The sequence below is a fragment of the Sinocyclocheilus grahami genome, unplaced genomic scaffold (genome assembly GCF_001515645.1).
Source record: "Sinocyclocheilus grahami isolate Dianchi unplaced genomic scaffold, SAMN03320097.WGS_v1.1 scaffold27.1, whole genome shotgun sequence".
Taxonomy (NCBI): Eukaryota; Metazoa; Chordata; class Actinopteri; order Cypriniformes; family Cyprinidae; genus Sinocyclocheilus; species Sinocyclocheilus grahami.
Window position 1 is genome coordinate 1,240,928 of NW_015505206.1, and position 12,500 is coordinate 1,253,427.

The 12,500-nt window shown below is 37.2% G+C and overlaps 1 protein-coding gene across 1 annotated transcript in view; it reads left to right on the forward strand.

The window, feature by feature from the left end:
- The window catches only part of LOC107567623 (signal transducer and activator of transcription 3-like), a 39,778-nt gene that overhangs the window by 4,463 nt on the left and 22,815 nt on the right, over positions 1-12,500 (forward strand). The window contains exon 2 of the mRNA XM_016253328.1: positions 11,946-12,079. Coding sequence (XP_016108814.1) covers positions 11,952-12,079 — 128 coding nt within the window. The 5' untranslated portion in view covers positions 11,946-11,951. The remainder of the gene's footprint in view (positions 1-11,945; positions 12,080-12,500) is intronic.

The following is a 12,500-nucleotide window of genomic DNA, read 5'->3' on the forward strand; positions in this document are numbered from 1 at the left end:
ATATAATAGTTCATGTTGCTATACAGTTGTCACGATCACCAGTTGGAGTGCCCTTGATAGCCACCAGAGGGCACTCCATTCCATACCTTTGCCACTCTATTCTGGACTGCATTTCCCATAACTCATTGCCTGGACTCATCATGCCTGATTGATTTCACCTGTTGCTCATTCCCTCTGCCTATATAAGCCTGGTGTTTTCAGTCACTCTTTGTAAGGTCATGCATGTGTCACAGCTGCAGTGCTAAGCCTTTTATCATGGTTCTTGGTATTCTGCCTGTTTATCTGGATTACTTTAACTGTACTTTAAGACTGGATTGTCCCTTATCCCTGAACTCTGTCATTGTTTGGACTGCTTATTGTGTTTGACCTCATGCCTGTTTTGACTACGATTGTGGATTATCCCTCTAATCAACTACTGCACTTGGATCCTCAGCCTCCGTGTCCCCGTGCAGTTTTGTGACAACAGTCATGAGGCATGTGTTTTTGTTTGAGTTTGTGATTGGAATGACTTGGAAAAACTAAGTGTATAATCCTCAATTGTTTAGTGTAGGATGTACAGTTTTTCAATTGTAACTTGTAAGTCAGCAAGTGCGTGATATCTAGTGTTTTAAAATCTGTTCTGATTATTCAAAAGCTGCTTCCTGGTTCGGAGTTTGCAGAAAAAACGGGTTTGTCAGCACATGTGAAAAGCAGGTTCCTCATTTCTTGTCCTAGTTTTAGTTTCAACTGTGCTCCAAACATGTGACTGTAATTTTCAAGAGACCGCTAACGCCTTGCTTTTTTGATGTTTTTGAAAATATTGGCAAGACCGGAAATGGTTGCAACGTGGTCAGTTGCAATGCCTCCAATTCCTCCAATCAGGAACAAGCAACAAATCGCCTGTTTCACTTCACACATGCTCAGTTTAGTCCTTATTCCACAAGTGAGGAAGCAGAGTTCTGTGTCAGACAGCAGAATTTAGAGAGGAAAAGTTTTTTTTATTTTTTTTTGTGATGGCAATGTCTGCTTTGCATGTGCATGCATGTTATTCAGCTTTATCATTACGACGCTGATGTAACACAAATGGTGTTTAGTTGTTGACAATGGTGCTCATTTAATTCAGTTTTGTTGAAAAGTCAGTGTTGAATAAAAAGCTTCAAAATCCTTTTTTTTTTTTTATTCTTAACCAAGTCTTCTAAAAAGACACATTCGCTTTATATGATGAACAGATTTTAATATAGGCTTATATATACATACATATAAATATTGATCAATTACCATTACAAAAATCTCAATCTTATACATTTGCTCATTCTGTGAATTTGTGTCTTTAAAATAGGGTAACTTTGTTGCAAAAGCTTACAGCACAAGGAAGCTTGATTTCAAACTGAATTGAATTTACAAAAAAAAAGGCAAGTGCACAGTCAGTAATAAAATTATTAAACAAATGACCTCAATTCAGTTTGAGGTGTTCAAAACATGACGACACTTAATTTTTATAAGCAGTGATTAAAGAGCCATATACAGTATGTTAGGCCTATTTATTTAGATAAATAGAACATTGTATGGCTTTGTAATGACTGTACACAATGTAGTGATGCAGTTAGACAGACTAGGATATTTACAGTGGGGGAAAAAAGTATTTAGTCAGCCACCAATTGTGCAAGTTCTCCCACTTAACTAAACTTACATTGTAAATAAATTAAAGTTCCATCTTTGATTGGTGAAAGACTTTCTGATGCATTTCACTTACAGCCAATAAAACTCCCAGTATTATTTTAATTGGTCAGGCGTGGATCTATTCTAAATGGTTGATAACTTTTGACAATTTAATCCAGGAGCAAAGGGAAATAATTTCTACTTTAAAAGCACGGAGCGGTCGCGATTGCACAGTCTGAGTGCGCACAAGCAATATCGGAGTGAGAGGACAGGCAGTTCATTTGTATAAGTTAGGCCTATTTGAGAGCTTGCATCCAGTTTTCTGCGATTACATGACTATGTTCTCATGTTACAATAAAGCGCTCACCACATTTGCGCGGGAATGATTAAAACTATGCGGAATACCTGCAATCCTGCGCGGACATTCAGGCTCTGTAACTGACAGGAGGCGGATGTGTGTCAAACTCACCGTCGGAGAGGAAAGAGAGACGCAGCTTGTATCGGTGTATACTGTGGAAAATGAACAATGGAACCGTGTCAGATATTTCAGTATCGGTATCAAAATATAGATATTTATGATAACACTACCATGTAGTTTGTTTCTCCAAACTTTGAGCCAATAAATTACGCTGAGCTCCCTCACTGTCTGATCAGCTCTTCAGAACCTTTCCCGATTCAGATATCGGAGCTTTTATTGGTCCGTTTACCATCGGGTATCTTTATTGGCTACTGAAGTGCCATCAAATAAGGTTTGAATATCAATTCAAATTGTGGGCATACTCAGTAACGAACTATGATTTAAAAGTAACGAAGTAGATTATTTTGCTTAATTTGTACTTAAGTAAAAGCACAGCTTAAAAAATATACTCAAAAAAGTACAAGTACCCGAAAAAACTACTTAATTACAGTAACGTGAGTAGTTGTAATTCGTTAACTCCACCACTGGTTACTAGTTTTCATTTTCTTTAAAAGGAGTTCATTTCATTGGCATCACATTTGTTGACACATTAGCAACAATAAGGGTGACAGATACTCCCAAAATTCTGGGAAACTGAAGTTGAAGCCAATCCTCTACAGTTGAAATATGTGGGTGGGGAGCTTGTTGATTTAGAGCAGTTATTGTTGCAGTTGTTGAGAGCTGTTTGATGAACCTCGATGCAGTTAGCCATACTTGCTTATTGTTCTAGATTGACTGCACATTTGTTATTGACAGATTTGTATTATATCATTTTTAGAAGTACACAACTCTGTTATTTTTGTGTTGCACTGCTCAGTGTGGCAGTTGTCTTGGACTTGCACTGATGGACTTTGAGCCAATAAATTACGCTGAGTTCCCTCACTGTCTGATCAGCTCTTCAGAACCTTTCCCGATTCAGATATCGGAGCTTTTATTGGTCCGTTTACCATCGGGTATCTTTATTGGCTACTGAAGTGCCATCAAATAAGGTTTGAATATCAATTCAAATTGTGGGCATACTCAGTAACGAACTATGATTTAAAAGTAACGAAGTAGATTATTTTGCTTAATTTGTACTTAAGTAAAAGCACAGCTTAAAAAATATACTCAAAAAAGTACAAGTACCCGAAAAAACTACTTAATTACAGTAACGTGAGTAGTTGTAATTCGTTAACTCCACCACTGGTTACTAGTTTTCATTTTCTTTAAAAGGAGTTCATTTCATTGGCATCACATTTGTTGACACATTAGCAACAATAAGGGTGACAGATACTCCCAAAATTCTGGGAAACTGAAGTTGAAGCCAATCCTCTACAGTTGAAATATGTGGGTGGGGAGCTTGTTGATTTAGAGCAGTTATTGTTGCAGTTGTTGAGAGCTGTTTGATGAACCTCGATGCAGTTAGCCATACTTGCTTATTGTTCTAGATTGACTGCACATTTGTTATTGACAGATTTGTATTATATCATTTTTAGAAGTACACAACTCTGTTATTTTTGTGTTGCACTGCTCAGTGTGGCAGTTGTCTTGGACTTGCACTGATGGTTGTCATTGTAGAAATGTGCAATTTGTAGTCAACTTGTCATTTATTTTACAAGCAGCCGTGTTCAAGGGTTTAACAGAATACTATTAATTTATTTGTGTAATTTCTAATGCATTTTAAGGCATTAGTGAGTGTAGTTAATACATTAAATGTGAAAGTGTCTCACTGTCTCTCTTAAAATTGATGAGATGGATATTCTCCCAGTCTGTTGGTTATTGTGTTTCTCTGAGCTTTGCTGATGAGAGTAAAGGTCAGTGGGGTCAGACATTGTTTGCATAGAAGGAATAAGTCAATAACCTGAGAATTTCTGATCATTTGAAGCTTTTAAACTACTTGTAACTGAGCATATCAACCTGGATGTCCGGCTGCCCTCATTTAAGCTTCGGTTGGTTTGCGCTAATTTTTGAATGCTAATCAAGACCCAGTGCAAGTTCTTTCAAATTTGTTGCTTTGTCTTTATACAGTGTACTGATATATACAATATATACTGATTCTTTTGCAATGGAAAACCGTTATACTGAGGACAAGATCTTTGACAGTTTTTCTGTCTAGTTCTGTCATTTCTTTGAATTTCCTCCTACTTTATTTCTTTTAGGTTGACCTAAATGACCCTTTTGTGATGTTTAAGACCAATCAGGTATTGTTTTGTGCAAAGTGTTTAAAACTTGTGAAGGAGGCTTACAGGTCAGTGTTAAAACGCCTTGCCGCTTAGGCAGCCATTATCATTTTGACTTGTAAGATGAAAGTCAGAATATGACATGATTTGCCACTTCTTAAACTATATGATACATGTGACATACTTTTCTTTCATTGTGATCACCATATTGAAGATTCATTGTTTCATTGCCATTGCACCGGTTTAGAGTCTTGCACGCTTATGTAAAACCCATGCTAGTTTCACTGAAATGCAGGCAGCAGCTGTCAGCTGTTCTTGATTTTACTTATTAATGTCCTGAGCTTGCTTTGCACCAGACTGTCTGGAGACCTTGATTCACTCCTGCTTTAAAGAGAATCAAAGGTTGTGTTCATGCCGCACAACAGTTTTTTTTCTTGAACTGATATTTACACATGGGGAAGTCATACACAGGTCACATGATGAAATCTTACTGATCAGATAGATGTCAGATTTTATCTGCTGTTTTGCAAGCTGCTTAAAATGAGTACAGTTTATTACTATTTGGTTTATATATAAAAAATAGGAAAATATGACTATTTTGGACCATGTTGCATGTAGTCCAAATGAAAGTCTGAATAACTGCAGGTTTAGCACTTTTCATACTGCATTCATTTTTCAGTTCAGTTCCTTGTGCCATGCACAGTTTTACCAGGAACATTTTGTGTTTTCTGAGATTTTCTTATGACATCTGTTTATTATTTCTTTTTACTTTGATATTATATGCCTTATGTTTGTGATCTTGAAATCACGGTGAAGCAATTACAGAAATTACTTGATTACAGTTAGTAATGATGTGTGTATTGGACCAGTTGATCTGGTAAATTCATTTTTGTATGCCTTGCAAATTTAATCGTTTGGTTTTATGTGATGTTTTCTACATTGCTGTTGCAAATTATGCTGATTTGTCTCCAAGATAATGTTATCTAAGTGGCTAACATGTTTTTGTCAGAATAGCAAAAATGACTTCGTAGTGAAAGCATCAGTGAGAATGTGTTCAACTCCAAACCAGTCAGTAATGATTTAAACGTATGCCATTGTTTACCAGAAAAGGGGATTTTATGAATTTATGATGTAAGAATATAGGTCTATAGTTTCCAACTTGTTGCAGATTTTGTATTTGTGAATAAAAAATAAACACAAAAGCAATTTGTAAAGTAAAATGTAATATAATGAAAATGTAACTATATCTAGCAAGCATAAAATATGTTTCCCAGCAGGGCAAGAAATGCAATAAATTAAATGCAACAGATTTAATGTTGGACAGTGGTTTTTATACATATTGCAAAGTTCAAACATCGGTGGACTACATGCATATTTATTGTCATCAGCCTTGCATGAGCCTTGAATGGTTTTGCACTAATTAGTTGGTCCACAATGTAGCGACACTAAAGTCACAGAAACACAGAAGTCAGTCATATGGCATGCTGTCAAATGGATTGTACTTTGAAATAGACTTGCCGCGATAGACGGTGCTGATGGTGATACCGCTGTTAAGCCGCATCACCGACTCCCACCGTCGTTTTGATTTTTTTTATAGTAATAAAAATAATTTAGTTCAGTAAAAGAACAGACACTACAATTAAAAACTGAATGCGGCTGCTTGATCAGGAATGATTTAGTTTTCGAAACGAAATGCAAAAGCACCTGTTTGGCAGTATTTTGGATTTTTGAAAAGCCTATTGACTTTTGGCGTTTGTCTAAGGTGATTTTGGAAGTTTTTTTAAACATTAATTTCTTATTTATTTGGTTCCACAGTGTTTGCTGATTTTTACTTTATTTAAACTTTGTGTAATTTTTTTTTTTTTTTGACATCAAGGTGTATGCCGTGCCTCCAAGCTTTCTTATTCGTTTTGCTAATAAACTTTCTACGTTTCTTATTTATTTGGTTATATATTATACATGTTTACTTAGGCTATTTCCAGTTTTGTATAGGCTACCTATTTAAACTTTATGTAAGTTAGGCCTATTTGTTATTTTATATTCGGCATAGCCTGCCCTATAGCATGGTGTATTTCTATTTGTTTTGTTAATAAAAGTTCTATGTTTTATATATAGGCTAAAGTGAGTTTGACGTTGTATTTTGTTGTTGCATTCAAGCAATTGATGCCGAATTGCAGCTAATTCGAAAGTGAAAGTAAAATGCGCATGGCGCTTGTAAGCTATTTAAAAGCGAAGGAAAGCGAGGAAAAGAGGGAAAATTCAAATGAACAATTGCTTTATGCACGAATTGCCACTATTTGAAAGTGAAAGTAAAATGCGCACGCCGCTTTTGCAAGCTATTTAAAAGCGAAGGAAAGCAAGGAAAAGAGGAAACGCCCTGCCCCCACCGTGATACCGGTATTATTGGTGTCGTCACACGTCGATTAACTGGTGGGAAAATTTCCTCACCGTCACAACCCTACTTTGAAAGGACATATGCATATGCTAGGGCTGCACAATAAATCGAAATGGAATCGAAATCGCGATTCGACAGAAGCTGCGATTGTCATGCGTATCTTTCAGTGAAGCACGGTTCTGTGATCAGCAGTAAATCTCCATCTGAAGGCCAGAGGGCACTCTCACGCTGAAACTCCAAATACGCCTGGCAGAAGAAACCCAGGAAATGCCTATAGCGGTAGCTGGATAAACTGAAGATTTAACTGCTTTTATTGATTCAGCGTGACTAATAAACACACGATTATGACAATATATGGTTTATCTGAGTTATTATTATTATTATTATTATTATAATTTTCATTAAAATAAAGTATATTTATAATGCTATGCCTTTATCACGGCTTAGAATACTATGAAATATGTTGCTTGCCTTATTCTGTGTAAGAAGCCACATGATCTCACAGAAGGATTTATTTCAAACACTCGACTAACGTTATGAAGTGAGTTTGGAGTAAAAATGTTATAATGTGGTATTTTCGCATGCTTTCAGATGGAGCAGCATTTACTACACAAAGCCGTAGTTCACTGAGAAGCTATGCAAACAGCTATCATTATCGCATTTTTTTTTTGCATAACTTGTCAGTGAACTACGGCTCTGTGTAGTAAATGCTGCTCCACCTGAAAGCACATGATGATGATTTACTGCTGATTACAGAACCGGCTTTAATAACAAAATGCGCATGACAATCGCATTCGATTAATCGTGCAGCCCTAGCATATGCTAAGTGTTAACTTCAAAACTGAAGTAAACTTTAGGTTATTTACTAAAAGTACAAGTGGCTTTGTCCTGTCTGAAGGAAATAAGGCTTACTCTGTGGAATAAGAAGTATTTGTAAATAACCATCTATGTAAATCACAATTGCTTATCTTCCTTTCACTATTTTGAATATGATCCTGTGCTAGTGTTACGGTTAATTCCAGAATTTATCGGAATAACAGAAGATCAGTGTCAAGTAGCGGAAACCGCAGGAAATGCCACTTAACTACACTGTGCCTCTCTTTCCACTTGTATCTTGTGAATGATTGTGCTGTAGGAGACAGGTAGGAGGTGAGAGACATTGTTAAAGACAGAGAATGACAGATTATAACACAGCTCTCTTCTTCTGCAGTCTTCACGGAAATGAAAAGGAGGCTAAGGTCACAGCCAGGCCTGGGCCTTTTATCTCAGAGTGAACATTGGCCTCATCTGTGAGCGTCACATCCTTTGAACTACACCAATGTTAAGCTTCCAACAGCTCAATTGGAATAGTTTGCAAGAGCCCTATTAGAAACACAACGAGGCTGTGAAAGCGGAGTAGTGAGTTGATGAGTTTATTTGTCCGGTGTGAGGATGTTTCATGTCCCCAAAAACCTCTGTAGTCCCATTTAGCCACTTGTTAGCAACCGCCTTTTTCAAGACAAGTAAAAGCTTTAAAAAAAATCCCAAAGGGGCATTACTGATGCATTTCACGGCATAGAATAAAATGTGAAAATATCTTGAGCTTTGAACCCATTCAAAAACCCACTGACTTCGTGATGATGGAACCGCAAGTGCTAAAATGTGAACACGTTTCCAGGTTTTGGCCTACAAAAATACATCACCTCTGCAGCACTCTAATACTCTTAAAAAAAGGGGGCAATGTCATAGAAAAAAAACATTTGTGGTTCCCCAAAGAACCTTTCATTGAACATATCAACATTTTTAAATTTTTAATAATCTAAAGAACCTTTGCACTGAAAAGAACCTTCTGTGCAATGGAAAGATTCCATGTTAAAGGGGTAGTTCACCCAAAAATGAAAATTTGCTATAAATTTACTCAGCCTCAGGCCATTTAAGATGCGTATATGTTACGTCATTGTGTGATTATGTAAACAAACTAGTGAAATGAACCAGTTCATTGAAATGAGCTGTCTGAAAGAATCAGTAATATAATCTAATTTCCCTGTTTGCTTTAGGCTATAGATTACAGGTAACAATGTTGTAAATAATGTTCAGTTTCTTCAGCTCAGACTGATCTTTTCCTAAGACCTCAATATATCATCAGGAGCCGCTGACTTGATTTTTATGAATCACCAAGGCCCACGGTTTCAGCTAAAAATCTTCTTTATTGTTATACTCAAAAAAACCCCCCCAAAAAATCATCTACATCTTGCATTCCCTGCGGGTGAGTCAATTTACAGCAAATTTTCATTTTTGGGTGAACTATCCCTTTAAAAGTTCTTCATGGACTCATCATTGCCAATAAAGAACTTTTGTTTTGAAGATTGTTGGAGTCTAAATTCTCACAAAATCCTAGCGTAGCCAATTTTGACAAATAGGAAGATTGGTTGACCAGGAAGATGTTTCAAATAACAGGAAGTTGTTTTCTATAGAAATGAACTTTCACTTTAATACATCTAACCTATACGCCTCTTAGACCACAGCCTATTGACCTCCATGTTTGGACACCAGTGCACCTTTTGCACCTTTGCACCTTTTAGGGTAGTTTGCATACTCCCTCGTTTATGGTAACTCATTTGAGAGCTGAAATATAAACTTCCTCCAAGCTTTCCCCGAATCCCTCCCATCTCAGCCTATTGTTCTCCTTCAGCTTTCCACGGAGGCTGCTGGATATTTCTGACAGAACTGAAGTGCTTGCTGGTTTTCAGCTCATTATGACTCATCCTCTGTGTCTATGAGATTTTCTCTCTGCACTTTGAGCCACAAACCCAGCCAACATCATTTAAGTCACACCAGCTCTGAGAAGTGCTTCTGGTTACTCGGCATGTGAAGGAAGGAAAGCTAACCGACACTGAGTGCCAGGGTATTGTTTCGAGCCTCTCTCAAGTTGTGTAAGTGATCAGCAGACATTTAGGTTGCAGTGTGAGAACAGATACAGGAACTAAGAGTGTTGCGAATGAGTACTAATCTAAAGCCTTTATTGGAGAAAAAAACTGATTTGGGATCATCATTCATATTCCTGGGAATTGTTTTGTTTTTTTGTTATTCTTGGGAGCATTGACATGCTGTAAATTGAGAACGAATGCCAGGTGGTGGGAGACAACCAAATCTTCCCTCTGGGAGCACATAGATCATAAGCTTTGTGGTTTCCTCCTCTACACATGAAGTTCTTGGCAATATGATCCAAGATAATGTGCCATCAATTATGCAGTGTTCATGAAAAAAAAAAACAGGGATGACTTCAAAACCGTTCTTGTTGCATTTATGTAACATGTGATATTTGAGTTGTGTAACAGAGACTTCCTTTCCCTTTAGATTTGATTGAACTGCTTTGTTTGTCTATTCAACTTCAGTTTTAAAGTAGATTGATCAGTGGTGTTTAAAGTTACAGATTTACAGCATTTATGTAAGTCCATGAGTTCATAGACCCACATTAATATTAAAATATTTTATTTATAAAATGCTTTTTAAGGTATTTAAATAAGATCTTGTAGCTATCACTTTCAAGTCATTTTGCAAATTCATCTGAATCAAACCTCATCTATGGTAGACAACTATAGATAAAATAATCTAGGTGACAAATCAGCAGATTTTGCAATAACAATGTAGAATACAATACAGAAACTAAATGTTTATGAGGCATGACAATGGATGTACAGTATGAATGAATGCTAACTTTTCAGCGGCAGCTCAGAAATGACCTGGAAGGACAAGCGTGAGTCCTGTCAATTAGCCAGTGAAATCATCTGATGGTCTTATAGCAAACTCCAGACCAAGTTTGGTTCTTGTCAGTTTTGTCTCTTGTCTAACCAGCATGGTGTGTCATATCGTTAATTGTTCTGTGATCAATGCTGTAGTTCAATTTTAGGACATGCAACCCCCTACATTCATCTAATTTCATTCATTCTCTTATTGATCTATTACTTTATGGTTCGAACATTGTTAATATATTACATAATATGCTGTGTATAGTGTGCAAAACCTTACACCATGGTTACACCGCATTGTGCCGTGTTGGAAAAACTTGAGGCTGTCTACACTGGATGCGACAAAGTGACTAGTTTAAATACATTTGTCCACAGAAATAGCTCAGGCACTAAGAGTCAAAAAACCTGCTCATGTCATATTTATTAGTGTCTGGTTTATTATTGGGTTTTATTGTGTTTTGTTGTGGTGGTCTTGATTTATTCCATCCATTTTGTTTTTTGTTTTTTTTGCTTGAACTCAATCGTGTCTAATTTACCAGAATCATAGCCAACGAGGATATGTAGACTAAAAGGTTACCTGAATAGCTGGGAGACTAGTGAAATACTAAGATTCGCTAGCGATAAACAGCAGTTTATTGTTTTGTACTTTGTGCTTGATAGTTTATTGATTGTACATTGAATTGTAAAATGAATTTATAGTGGTCATAAATGAAACAGGTAACCTAGAAAAGGTAAAGCATTAAGGTCTATCATCCAGCCAAAATGAACCATATCTAGTGAACTGTACTGTATAAACAATGGATTGTTTGATGTACATTAATTGCACAAACTAGTCTATTATACACCAATAACCAATAATGTTGACGACAGTGCTGTTGACGTGTCTTGCATACGTTACTTGCTATGTGTTAAGAGAAGTGAAATAAAGAAAAGCAGTTTCGTGCACAAGGTCTTTTTTCACTCGGACTTGAGGACGCATTTCCTTTTTCTCTCTATCCTTCAGTGTGCAAACCTGAGTGAGTAAAGAAAAAGTGTTGTGTGCCAGCCCAGTACTGGTCTTTTTTAGTCCGTTTGTCAGCAGCACAAACCTGCGTGTGTGGATGTGGTGAACTGCGAGTGTGTGTTCCACAGCATTTTGAGGTAATGTAGAGCAAAACAGCGTCCATTGGGCTTTTGAGGTTTTCCTCTTTGAACGGATGCTCTCGCTGCTTTACGATCAACAGCCACTGATTTCTGTGGCCCCGACACGCTGGTGACATGCACCTTACGCTTCCTTGAATTGCTGATGTTTGTCTGTTTTGTTGATAAGGCCAGGTTTCTAGTAAAGATTTATTAAATCATGAAATTAACTACATATAGAAGCAATATTTAACACTGCAGATCTTCATTTGTGCTATTTAATTCTGTTTTGAATGGTCGTTGAGGTACTTTCACTTTTGAAGTTCGTTTTTCTTTTGAGCTGTTTGAGGAAGGAACAAGGAAAAAATATCTTGAGAAGCTGAACGGACCAGTTATGTCTGTCTTTCTCGTGTCAAAGGTGTTCTTAGTTCTCTCTCTCTATCCTGCAGGTCAACATGGCCCAGTGGAATCAGTTACAGCAGTTGGAGACGCGGTATCTGGAGCAGCTGTATCACCTGTACAGTGACAGCTTCCCTATGGAGCTGCGGCAGTTCTTGGCCCCCTGGATCGAGAGCCAGGACTGGTGAGTTGCCAACAACAGGATATGACATAAGAGATAAAGACCTCAGCACTCGGGAGGTCTGTGTCTTATCTGAACGGCAAGATATAATATTTGTTGGATTTCGTTTCAATTCAATTCACTCTTTCAGATCTTTTCTTTTTCTTTTTCAATTTTGATGTACGTGTTTATATTAGGGCTGGGCAAATTAACGTGTTGTTATCGCATTAACGCATTAATTGATTAATGCAGACAATTATTTTATCGCGCATTAACACAGTTTTTTTTTTAATGAAATTTCGTTGCTCACTGGTTCTGAATAAACATACAGACAAACCATGGGTCACAGGAGGGTGGGATGTTGATCAGTACTGGCTTGGGATGGGTGTCATCACACGTCTCAACCAATGAGAGAATTTGGGGTGGGCCTAAGACTACAGCAGCG